At 35.8% G+C, this 13,593-nt stretch overlaps 1 protein-coding gene across 7 annotated transcripts in view; it reads left to right on the top strand.

The window, feature by feature from the left end:
• Window positions 1-13,593, top strand: part of NEO1 (neogenin 1) — a 236,349-nt gene that overhangs the window by 64,898 nt on the left and 157,858 nt on the right. For all 7 annotated transcript variants that reach the window (XM_063088928.1, XM_063088925.1, XM_063088927.1 and 4 more), the window contains 3 exons: window positions 1,162-1,479; window positions 7,090-7,365; window positions 10,474-10,627. In XM_063088928.1, the coding sequence (XP_062944998.1) occupies window positions 1,162-1,479; window positions 7,090-7,365; window positions 10,474-10,627 (748 nt within the window). The remainder of the gene's footprint in view (window positions 1-1,161; window positions 1,480-7,089; window positions 7,366-10,473; window positions 10,628-13,593) is intronic.

The raw sequence follows: 13,593 nt of genomic DNA, 5'->3' as shown, positions 1-13,593 counted from the left end.
CAATTGAATACTTTATCCTTTCTTCTGCTAGTGTGTTTCATATTTATTTGGAACCAGTCATTCATTATATAATGTAGAATTAGTGTCATCTTAAATTCATAATGTAAATAAATTATAAATAAAGAGCTGTGTAGACATATTTGAAGAACAGTTTTAGTTTCATTTGTTGAACAAGGCTTCTCTGATTGTTTTTGTGAAGAAACCTGTTTACCATTGAGTAGTTTACAAGGGAGTTGATTAGTAATTTTCCGGAAGAAAAGAGGTAAAGCTTTAAGTTGGAAAGCTTTCTCTGGCTGAGAATATAAGGTTTATAGAAAATGTGTTCTTTAAATTTTGTTCTTCCTGTGTTCAAAGAACTGGTCGGGGACTTAAAAATTAAGCAGATCCCTCTTGTGCTCTTTATATCAGAATGAATTCTAGATGAAGATTAAATGTAGAAAACGAAACCACAAAAGTAATAGAACAAAACAAGGCTGAAACTTTTTATAATATTGGGATAAAGACGACCTAAGTGTAACAGATTTAATTTTATGTAGCTTAAAATTTATTTTCTTAAAACAAAAATCGTAGTCAAATGGAGAAAAGAATATTTGCAAAACATTATAGCTACACCCAAAGATTGCTTTTTAAGTACATAGGACGAGTAATCCACTGGAAAAATGAACAAAATGTATGTAGTGAATTTATAAAAGGAATATAAAGCCAGTAAACAAAAAGATACCTTATAAACAAAGAATCATTTCAATTTTCTGCCTCCTTTATATTCTGTGGAAAATTTCAATTTGAATATGGTAATTTTAAGTATTTATAAGTCCCATTGTAGGGTTTGAAATAAAACTTTTGCTAGGTATTCATAACATCTAACAAGGTTTACTTATCTTAGGTAGAAAGGTTTTTTTTCCTAATGTTCTTCATAATGGGTCCAATTTTGGCTTCCTAGTATATGTAAATTTTATTTATTAGACATTCATAGTGAGATGACTATATTTATGTATCATATCCAAAGAGCATAATCTTTTTCTTTTCTTTTTGGTAGCTGGTATGGGGATCCAAACCCTTGACCTTGGTGATAATCATTTAAGAATAATTTTTGGACATGTTGTATTTTCTTACACAAATAGAAGAAAGTTATGCTTAATTCTGTTGTTTTTATTCTTGTAGGAGCCAGCGTTCGAACATTCACTCCATTTTATTTTCTGGTGGAGCCAGTGGATACACTCTCAGTTAGAGGCTCTTCCGTTATATTAAACTGTTCAGCATATTCTGAGCCTTCTCCAAAAATTGAATGGAAAAAAGACGGAACTTTTTTAAACTTAGTATCAGATGATCGACGCCAGCTTCTCCCAGATGGATCTTTATTTATCAGCAATGTGGTGCATTCCAAACACAATAAGCCTGATGAAGGTTATTATCAGTGTGTGGCCACCGTTGAGAGTCTTGGAACTATTGTCAGTAGAACAGCCAAGCTCACAGTAGCAGGTAAGTTTTGTTAAGTGATTTATTTGCATTTTAAATTTTTTATAAAGGATAAATCTTGATAAAAGTAGTACTATCCTAGAGTTTTTATTTAATTGTTAAAAACAAATATTTAACAGATATCTATTGTACATACACTATATGTATGGGACTATGCTAAGTTTCGCTCAGTGCTGTAAGGAGTAAACTATAGTACTTTTCCACTTGTCTGATGGCTTCAAGTTACTATCAGAAGTACTCAGCTGTTCTTTTTTTCTTTTTAACTTGGAAATGGCATAGGAAATTGTATAAGAAAATCGAGCCCCTTGGTGACTAAATTTTATCTTACCTAATATAACTATTTTGTATGGTTTTGTAAAACTTGGAGTAAAGCCAGAAATCCTGGTTTCTTTGTACTTTAACCAAGGAAATTACATTTAATTAGATTAACTATTTAAAAATCTGTAGAGTATATATATTAAGGTGGAGAGCAGAAAGTCAGAAAGAGAGGAGCATTCACTCCCTTTCAGAGTATCCTTATTTGAAGAATGATGGTAAGTTTAAGAAAAATTAAGGATGTAGAAGAGTAACATCTGGTTCCTAAATAAGTCGTGCGTGTTTTATAGTCAACAATGGCATTGTTGAGATAGTGTTTCTTCATTTGAGTACCAGATGAAGTAGTTTGCTGAAGGGTCATAAAAATGTATAAAAATGATATTATCTTCTAATTCCTATATTTACTGTCACCTTGGAGAAATGCTGACATGAGGGAACAGAAGGAATCTCACTGAGACGGAAGTCTTGCATCCAATTCCCACTCCAGGGTAGTGGTTTCCCATCTCATGCTCCCTCATGCTCATCTATCCAGAGCACAGTAGATCTTCTCTTTGGGGCCAAATACTCAAAGTTGAATTTGGGTATGATATAAAGCCACTGTAATTATTCCACAATCACAGATTGAGGATGGAAAAATAAAAGAAGAAGAAAAAAAACTGGTCCTTTTGGCAATATTGCTTTTTTCTTTCTTTCTTTTTTTTTTGGCCGGTAAAGGGATCGCAACCCTTGGCTCGATGTCGTCCATACCACACTCAGCCAGTGAGCTCACCAGCTATCCCTATATGGGATCCGAACCTGTGGCCTCGGCACTATCAGTGCCACACTCTCCTGAGTGAGCCACAGGGCCTGCCCATTCTTTTTCTTTTTCTTAAAATCTGTTTGCCAGGCTTTCTCCAACATGTTTAATAAATTATTGTAATGACTTCTTCTGCAATGTCATTTAGGTCATCTTCTGTTTATCATTTATGCTCTTAAATACCTCTTATCTGGGCTTTATTCATGACTTCTTACTCTTAGCTGTCTCCCACATCCCATCACCAAATCCAGTGAATTCTCCTTCCTACTTTCTCCTCTCGTCTTCCTCCACCACAGCCTTCTAACTGTTTATCTGCCGCCTCATTTTTCCCCTCCTCCAATCCAGTCTCCACAGTGTGGTCAGAGCACTCCTTTCCTTTGGGTTGTTCTCCAGTAACACCGTCAAGTTGATATCTACACTCTTTAATAGCAGTCCTCAAAATTCCTTTTCTGAGCTGCTCCCACTTCTCCAGCCTCATTTCTTAACATTCCACCCTGCCTTTGCCCCTGCCCCCCTCCGCCTGTCACCACCCTCATCTCCTTTACCACAGTTTAAGCACTGGCAGGGAGTATTGAGTGTTTGGAGTTCCCTTTCACATTTATTGTCTGCCTTCTGGCCTTTGCTCATGGCTTCTTCGCTGCCTATTAATTCTGTCCTGCTCCATCTTTTCCTCCACTAGGTTTTCCCGTCCTTCCTCTTAGCTTTCATATCCTTCAGGAAGGATTTTTTCCACCCAGTATCTAAGTAAGCAGGCAGTTTTAATACAAGGTGATACATTCTATGCTGACTGCAGACAGATTTCTATAGGAGAGTTATTTAACCCACTCTTGGCCTGGGTATCAGGAAGTCGTATCTAAGCTATGGGATAAATAGATGTTCTTTTAAATAGTTGCATAGTATCCATTGTATAGACATACTGTGATTTATTTAAAGATTTCCTTTTTGATGAACAATTACATGGATTAAAATTGTTGGATATTATAGGCAATACTGTTGTGAACTACCTTTTGCAAATCTTTATTTCTGTAGAATAGATTACCAGAATTGGAATTGCTGGATCATATGGTACACATTTCTTTGTGTGTGTAATTTAAAAAGATACTAGTTTGTCAGTTCCTCAAAATATTAACCATAGAGTACCATCTGGCCTAGCAATTCCACTCCTTAGGAATCTGCCCAAGAGAAATGAAAAGATATGTCCACATAACAGTTTGTACATGAGTTTTCACAGCAGCATTATTCATAATAGCCAAAAAGTGGAAACAACCTAAATTTCCTTCAAGTGATAAATGGATAACCAAATGTGGTATATACATATAGTGGAATATTATTTGGCGATAGGAAGGAGGTCCTTATACATACTGCAACATGGATGAACTACAAAAATATTGTACTTAAAGAAGCCAGTCACAAAAGACCACATATTGTATGATCTCATATGTACAAACTGCCCAGAATAGGCAAATCTATAGAGATAGAAGATTGGTAGTTTTCTAGGACTAAGGATGTGAAGGTGGTGTGGGGATGAGAGATTAGGTAGTAGGGAGAGGGGCAGAAACCAGGAATGGAGAATAGCTGCAAGTGAGTATAAGGTTTCTTGTGGGGATGATAAAAAGGTTCTGAAATTAGATTATGGTGATGGTTGCACAACTCTATTCATATACTAAAAAATCATTGATAGTGCACTTTATATAGTGAACTTTATATAAACTATATCTCAAAACAACTTGAAAAAAGATACTGCCAAACTGCAAAAAGACTGTTAGGGGTTTTTGGTTGCAAGTAGTGAAACTAATTAGGGCCAAGTCAAGCAAGAAGGGAAATTTTTGAAAGAACATTAAGTATTGTTGTGTGGACTCAGAGAATTAAATATGGGCTGTCTCATTTCTCCACAGCAGAAGTTTCTGCTTTCCTGCCTGGCAGAACCCTAGCTGTGGGTATTTTGTGCCCAAAGGTGGGGTCAGTGGGGTGGTCTAAATATAGACATTGTTAATCCCTTCTTGTCAACTCTTGTCTTAACTCCGACTCTCTTTTTTCTGTTGCAATTCTCCAGAGGCAGCAGGACAACTGGCTTCCTTCTTCCGAACACGGGAAGTTACAGCATTCTTTGCCTCAATATGTCAGTTACTAGTTCCTCCATCTGCTTTCCCTGTTCAGAAACTTTTTGAAATCTCTGGTCTGCCAATTCCCCATATGTTGTTTTGGGTTTACATTTTCAGAAATTACTCATTTTCATGAGACCTCAAGAGGGAGAATTTTCTTTTGACTTTTAAAAAATAGAACCATTTCTTGGTTTAATTTATTAAGATTCCTTTTTTCCCAACTTTATTTGTTCCTGTGTTTATTTTTATTAATATCTTTCTTATTTTCTGGTTTCTTAAAAGTACATATTTGGGTAATTTTATCTTTTTCTTTCCTTCGAAAATCCCCTTGAAAGAAAAAATAAGAAAAATTTGTAGCAGGTCTAGAAAACCTGTGTGCTATTTATATTTGGACTAAATCACCTCCATAGAACTAGAAAACCTGGAATTGTTTCTTGTAATTTGTTTGCTAGTCTTTAAAGAAACATTTTGTTATGTTCTGAGCATGGTAGAGTGACTTTTTGGATACAGTTAATAGTAATAGTAGCTAGTTGAGTATTTACGTACCAGGAAATATACTATATTATTTTTGTTAAGTATTTAGTTTTTTTAAACAATCCTATGAGGCCTGTTATTCAGTTTTACTGAGGGAAAGCTGAGGCTTAGAGAGACATTAAGTAACTTGTCAATTTTTTTACACAGCCTTGAAGTGGTAGAGTTGGGATTCAGATTCAGGTATGTGACTCCAGAACTGATGCTCTTAGCCACTGCATTCTGTGGCCTCTGTAGAGTATTTATGACTGTATTTTTGGGTTAACATTTTATTTTCAAATAATTTCAAATTTAGGAAATAGTTCCAAGAATAGAACCAAGAAATCCAACATAACTTCACCCAGATTATCCGATTGTTAACATTTTACCACACCTGCCTTATTGTTCTCCAGATATGCACACATCCAAATATGTATTTTTTTCTGAACCTTAAGTGAAGTTGCAGATATGTTGCCCTATTAACCCTACATAAATATGTGAGCATATATTTCCTAAAAACAAGGACAGTCTCTTAAATAACCACAGAAATAGCAAAATCAGTAAATTAACCTAAATACAGTACTACCATTTGATTTAGATTTTACTGATTGTCTCAACAGTGTTCTTTATAGCAAAAAACAGAAGCAGAAACTCTGTCCCTCCCCACCCCGCTTTCTGGTTCAGGATTACATGTTTCACTTAGTAGTTGTGTCTTTTCAAATTCTTTTGATATGAAACAGGTCCTCGGTTTTTCTTTGTTTCATTTTGGGTTTGTTTGATTTCCTCCTATGAATGGATTCAGGTTTTGCATTTTTGGGAGGTCCACAGAAGTAATGCGGTGTTCTCAGTGTATCATACCAAAAAGCATGTGGTATTTTGTTCTGTTGCTTGTGATGTTAACTTTCATTATTTGATTAAGGTGGTCTATGCAATGTTTCTCTGCTTAACTCCACTGGTTAAGTATCTGTACTTTTGTTAATTAGTGTTTTGGGAAGAGGTACTTTGATATGTTGTAAGTACACTGTCGCTCGTCAAATTTTCACCTACTAGTTTTAGTTTTAGCGTCTATTAAAGATTTCTTTTCTGAATCAATTATGACTACAGTAGTTACCAAATGGTGATTTTTCTAGTTCCATAATTTCAGTGAGGTCGAGCCTTTTATTCTCCACTTATTTGTTTGTTTACATTAGCATGAACTTGGAGATTCTTGTTTTATTCTGTGGGTTAATACCAGTATCCCAGATTTAACCAGGAAACTTCCGTGTCCTTTTGATATGTCCACATTGTTCTTTGGACAGTTCCTTACTTTATGTCATAAGATGTTCCAGATTCATCTTGTACTTTCCCCACTGTGCTACTAGAATCAGCCATTTCTCCAAGAAGCTCTGGTTTCTTGTAGGGGAGAATAATAGAAATCGGGATAGGGTCAACATATGTACTTATTGCTACTGGAGTGGTATTGATTCTGGGCCTTTTCTGTGGACAGGGCTAGGTAACATATAGGTATGTATGTATATATAAGTATTTTAATTAATGTGTATGTGATGACTATATAAAATGTATGCATAGTTCATACATACTTATTATATTTTTATATTTATGTATACATTCCTGTATATTTATACATTCCTATATATTTATATTTATTATGTAAAACCATAAGTTTAAACTGATACCTCCATTCTAGACCATGGGATTTACTCTACCCTTCTCCTTTTCCGTATTGGTACCTTGCTTCTCTAACTGTGAAGAGTCTGACTCAACCTGATTCTCAACCCTGATTCTGTCATACATTGTGGCCACATGGGCCGACTTGGTCCTGGCTCCCATGACTACATTTTTAAGTAATATTCAATTACATTTTATTTCTTCTTTTCCTTTATTGTCCAGGTCTTCCAAGATTTACCAGCCAACCAGAACCTTCCTCAGTTTATGCTGGGAACAGTGCAATTCTGAATTGTGAAGTTAATGCAGATTTGGTCCCATTCGTGAGGTGGGAACAGAACAGACAGCCCCTTCTTCTGGATAATAGAGTTATCAAACTTGCAAGTGGAACGCTGGTTATCAGCAACGTGACTGAAGGAGATGGAGGACTTTATCGCTGCATAGTTGAAAGTGGTGGGCCACCAAAGTATAGTGATGAAGCTGAATTGAAAGTGCTTTCAGGTATTAACTCATTATCAGGACTGATGGTTTTATTAACCGGTAGAAGTTGTTTTAATGAACACTGTTAATAAGTGGTATGACATATTACTGTCAGCAAAAGGAGTCTCAGTTTCTTACAGGGGTAAAAAGAAGAAAATATGCCAGAAAGATCGACTCTTTAGTTGAATGCATTATTAGAAATTTATCAAGCAATAAAGTGTGTTCACTATCTAATGGCATTCTTCTTGGTCAAAGGAATATTAGCTTTGTGTCTCTTGTTAAGCCTCTGTCTTCTGCTACTTCTGCATAATTGGATATTTTTATAGTCAGGTCTTTTTACTTGTGAGAATCAGAAACTAACTCAGGGTAGTTCATATAAGGGATGGGTAAGGTGGTAACTGTTAATAGGACAGCTCTAGTCTCACTGGCAAGGAAGAGTTCTTGGATCTTTATGGTGCTCCCCATTTTAATGTAAACTCAGCTCCTATTTTAGTCTTTCCTTCTTTTCGTGTGTTTTCTCACTTTTTCTGCCCCTACTGGCTTTCCTCATAATTGGTTTTCTATATCTTTTCTCAATTGTGTAACTTCTTACTCATAACTTGTAGCTCTTCATAGTCCTTCTAGCCTCTTGATGTTCATGGCCTTTCAGCTTTTATTCCCATTGCGAGGTGTCTGATTCTTTCCATATTTCTCATTTCAAATTCGAATTTATGACTGTAACTGGACCATCCCTATGTTGTTTGGGCAGAGTTTTTACATATGACTACTCATAGCTCATTTTTAGTCTTTTTTAGGCTTATCAAGTGAGACCGGTGTTATGAGCTGCAACTGTTAAGTGTGTTCCTGGTGGGCCTTGAACTGACTTTTTAAAAATGCAGCAGCTTTCTTTATTGTCATCATCCCAACCCTTGTCATTCCTGTCCCAGTGTATTCTCAGCAACCAGTTATATTTTAAAATATATACATTCACGTACCACATAATGATGTTTTGGTCAATGACAGGTCACATATGTGACAGTGGTCCCATAAGATTATAATGGAGCTGAAAAATTCCTATCACCTAGTGATAGCTGTAACATTGTAGTGCAGTGCATTACTCATGTAGGAGTAGTAAGCTTTACCATACAGCCTAGGTTTGTAGTACAGTATACCATCAAGGTTTGTGTAAGTACACTGAATGGTGTTTGCACAATGACAAAACACCTAAGGAAGGATGCATTTCTCAGAATGTATCCCTGTCATTAAGTGACACATGACTGTGTTAGATCTTGTCATACCTTTGCTCAAAACACCTAATGGTTTCCCATGTCATTCAGAGTTCTTAATACCACTTCCCTCCCTTGCCTCTCTCTTCCCATCTCCTACTTTCTCTGATTGTGACCAAATCATGTTTCTAGAACACTCCAAATGTGCTCTTACTTTAGAGCCTTTCTACTTGCCATTTTTTCTGCCTGCAGTCTTCATCCCTCATATTTACGCCTGGCTCACTCTCCTACCTCTCTGCCCAAATATCATTTTATCAGTGAAGCTTTCTGAATACTCTGTTTAAAACAATAGTCTTTGATTTCCACCCCCAGTGTTTTCTTCTTCCTTTTCCGTTTTATTTCATAACATATCACCATCTGACATACTATATCTTATTTGTCATCTCTCTTGCCCCATTACTATGTAAGCTCAACCAGAGCAAGGAATTTCATCTGCTGCCAAGAACATGTCCTGGCACATAGAAGCCAATAAATATTTGTTACAGATTTGTTTAATTGATTCTATCAAAATTTGATTAAATATGTTTAAGTAATTTAAGGTTTTTAAAAAAAAAACTATTGCCATATGGCAGTGTCTTTCAGCCTACTTCCTGACATGCTTTTACATGGCAGAGGTCACATTTCTTCTTTACACCTGGGTTAGCATTCAAGCAAATCCTCATAATCTGATCCAGGAAAACAAGGTTTGCAGTGTCAAATACAACTACTCAATATGTGAAACAAAAACATAGCACTGAATGTTTTGCTTACTTGGTAAGGAGAGTTGTGTTTGTCAAATATAGCCTTCTTGAGCAAAGCTAACTACTGATCTCTTAGAGAGTTTTTGAGAAGACATTGTTTTGGGTTATGTTGGTTAAGAGACAGAGGTGGGTTGATGTCAGTCATAGAAGCAGATTTTGTGGTTGGTTACAGAGGTGGGAGCAGATTAATGTCAGCCTTAGAAACAAGTGACTGCCACTAATTGCTTGACTTTTAAAGCCTGAACTTGTCTCTCATTGGTTGGCTTTCGAAGGCATGGGCACTGAAGTGAATTGTCACTAATCATTTAGGCAATGTTTACTTCTTACCATGGCTACAGAACTGTTATTACTTAGTTAGACAAGTTTCAAGCCAATTCTGGTGGTTGTTACCATGGCTATCTTTTCCTAAGAGTGTGGGTATAGGAGTCACATCTCTCTGCCTGAGAACTGTCTTTTTTCCTCAAAACTTAGTATTAAGTTAACATCACCCTATTAAGTAGAGAACTCTATCTCTACCAACAAGAGTGTGGCCTTTTCATATGTTCACAAGAGGACAACACTATAAAGTACTCACGTATTAATTCTAATGTGTGAGCAAGAGATACAAAAATATAGTGGTCGCTATGTGGTTGCTCCATTACAAAATCAAAGGATTGACAGACTAAGTGAGCAAGTTAAAGAAATGAAACTCAGAAAGATTTTCAGAAATAACACACAGATAAAGGGAAGGAAAGGAAACTTCTTGTGTCCCTGTGAGTGGGGAGGATGCTAAGGGTCCTGAGCTTGCTCAGTCTCTTGGCTGTACCACTCATGGCATTTACATTGTCTTTTAAAGTAAAGCGGACTCATGTCAAATCTCCCTCATTTGACCAGTAAGCACCCTGAAGGCAGGAGCTATAACTTATACATCTTAAAGACCCCTAAAGAGCCTAGCACAATGCTTTGCATGTAGAAATTATTCGAGAAATGTTTGCTACTTTAAATGGAATTTCTTGGTCTTACTTAAAGTATTTTGTCATAGAAAGCCACACAGACTGAGTAGGAATTAGCCATTCCTCGTGATTATAGTGGTAAAGTGCTTTGATTTTATTTAATCATTGTTTTTTACGTAAAATTTCTTTTAGATCCTGAGGTGACATCAAACTTGGTATTTTTGAAGCAACCTTCCTCTTTAGTCAAAGTCATCGGTCAGAGTGCAGTGTTGCCGTGTGTGGCTTCAGGACTTCCTACTCCAACCATTAGATGGATGAAGAATGAAGAGGCACTTGACACAGAAAGGTAACTGTCTGCCTAAAAGCCTTTTCAGCCCTAGTTTGAGACTTGGCCTAATCCTATTTAGGACTACTAATTAATAAAAAATGATAATCTACTTTATTTAAATACACCATAATGCTTATATGTCATCCCTGAAATATGGTTATATGCTGTATTTGATTAGGATGTTTAAAGAAGAAAGTGCTTTCAAAATATTAAGGGATAATTATTCCATTTGTTCTTTCTGGAGCTGCAGTTTACTTAAGGCTTCAGAGTCTCTTTCCCTAAATTATTTCAAGAGCTTCTGATCCTGATTAGCCTGAATCTTTTCACTCATACGCATTTTTCCCATAGTAGTTTTTTCCTTTGCTTAAGTGGTATAAGAAAAAGTATTTCTCATCCTTTTGCTTTTTTCTTTTAAAATCATACCAGCTTTCTGCTATGATCACAAATTCTCCATCTTCCACTAAAACTGTTTCTGTTAACACCAGCCACCACTATCATCCCTTCTGTCTCTCCTCATTATTTCCTTATGTAATGGGTATTTTTCTCAATTGTATTCTCATGAGAGAACTTGGGTGGTGGTGGTGATGTTGCTGGTAGTTAGGTATGTTTTCATTTTCAAAACAAAGCTAACTTATTCTTTGTAGGTATTTTCTGGCATCCTTAGCCTCTACGCAATAGATGCCAATAGCACTTCCGGGTTAATGACAACCAAAAATGTCTCTAGATATTACTAGACGTCCTCTGGGGTGCAAAATTGCCTCCATTTGAGTACCTCTGTTCTGGAGTTAGTGCTATCCAATAGAAATGGAATGGAAGCCACATAGGTAATTTAAAATTTTCTGGTAGCTGTATTAAAAAAAATTAAGAAGTACATGTGCACTGCTGAATACAACAATAATATTTTATGTCATGAATCAGTTAAAGTGAAATGTAATGCTACCGAAACAATAAAGTTTGTGTTTAGTGGAAAATATTTTACACTGCTTCAGCCTTGTACATTTAAATTAAAATTGAGTAAAAGAAAAAAATTCAATTCCCCAGTCCTACTAGCCATATTTCAAGTGTTAATAGCTACATGTGGCTAGTAGCTATTGATTTGGGCAGAGCAGGTCTTGAGTTTCCCAATTTGGTAATCAGAAGAGAGCAGACTAGTCAGCCAGGTGATCAGCCTTCAGTGATCAGTGGAGATGATGGAATACGATCAGATTGTTCCTCACATGTTTTATTAGCAAAACTGATGGTATCATCCCCAGTATCACCTGATTTCTTTTTCAGCACGCATCCATCCACCAACTTCTTCTGCCCATATTTTGCTTCCTCCCTTTCCCAGCTAAATATTAGGCAAAGAATTTATAAGACTTAAGGGGAATTTTTAACTTTTGCTAACTGAAACATGGGGAACCTTAAAAATGGGGATAACAATTTCAAGCTCAGAGCAGAAATTTTAATTGGCTACATGTTAGAACAAAATATCAGGAATAGGAAAGTTGAAATAGGTTACTTAAAAACTTTTATATTTCATAATCATAGAAGGACATTCTGAAGATATAAAATAGATATAGATGAAATGATTTTTATATAAGAAATAAAAGGATTTTTGTGATTCTCATTTGTTCAGTAATTATTCAACAAATATTTATTGAATGCTGACTATGTCAGGCACTGTGCTAGGTACTGGGAATAGAGTGTTCTTGCTCTTGAAGAGCTTATATTCTAGTGGGGAAGAGTCTAGTGGGGAATAAAATAAACATATAAAGTGTTATGATAAGTGCTAGGAAGAAAATTAAGGCAGAGTATGCCAGGGATACCAAGAGAGTTAGAGGTAGTATTGCTATTTCATATAGAGTGTTAGAGAATTGTTCTCTTAGTAAAGTGATTCTCAGGCTGGGGTTTGGGTGGGCCAGGATATACAATTCTTGGTAGAAAAATTACCTATTTTTCTGGAACATCTAATTTTGTTCAAAGATGTATTTTAGGGCAAATGGTTTTTAATTAAATCAAATGTGGATATATTATGGTTAATAATATTCCTGTGAGTTTAAGGACGAATTGGGAGACTTTGAAGATTGAGTCGATTTTTTTCTGCCTCTATTTCTCTAGGCTCCTGAATACTTGGATTATGTGGTAGAAAAATCTGAAAAGTACTGCCTTGGTATGTCACTGTTTCAGGAAGCTTCAGAAGGATATAAGAGCAGAACAGTATTGATGTTGTCCACATTTGATCTTTCCAGACCCTAGCACAGTGCTTGGCACATAAGAAGGGAAGAGGAGTAGTGACCAATATATTTTGGTTGACTGAATGTAATGTGGGAAAATATAAGTAGGTTAATAGAATACAGGAGTGCTTCAGGTTGGGTGTAGGTAATGACTTAAAATATCTTTGTTTCTGTCAGAGCCTTAAGAGAGGTATAGATGGACCTTAGCTAATAAATTATTTAGACCCCAAATTAGAAAGAGATTTGGAAATTGAAAGAAAAAAGTGGCTAGAAATCCAGATAGTTCTGGGCTGGGTCTAGTAAAAAAAAAGAATCTTAAATAATCAGACATCCTTCTCTATTAGCAATCTTAAGGCCTCTTTGAAAAGGAATATTTAAAAACATTATCATGGTTTTTATAAATGTCTAAGAATTGATGTGTTTATTTGATTTTTGATCAAATTTGTTCAGATCCAAAATAAACACAGCTAATGAAAGAGGGGGTTGGAAATGTATCCTATTCATTCAGTAGTTCTATTTTAAAAGGACAGAATCCAGAAAGTATAAATGCTAATGTTCAAGGTGACTGACAGCAAAATGTAATTTAGTAATTAAATAATTTTTTTAGTGGAATGATAGATCTGAACCCAACTGCAGAGGAACAGATTATAATTATAAAAATACTTGATGTTATTACAATTCACAGTAGTAGAAAAATTTGGTTACTTTAAAAAACAAATGTAGGACTTTGTAGTGGATTACGTCTCCCCCAAACTCACTGATGCTTGA

Source organism: Cynocephalus volans, chromosome 3 (assembly GCF_027409185.1).
Source record: "Cynocephalus volans isolate mCynVol1 chromosome 3, mCynVol1.pri, whole genome shotgun sequence".
NCBI lineage: Eukaryota > Metazoa > Chordata > Mammalia > Dermoptera > Cynocephalidae > Cynocephalus > Cynocephalus volans.
This window is presented reverse-complemented; position numbering and strand designations above follow the sequence as displayed.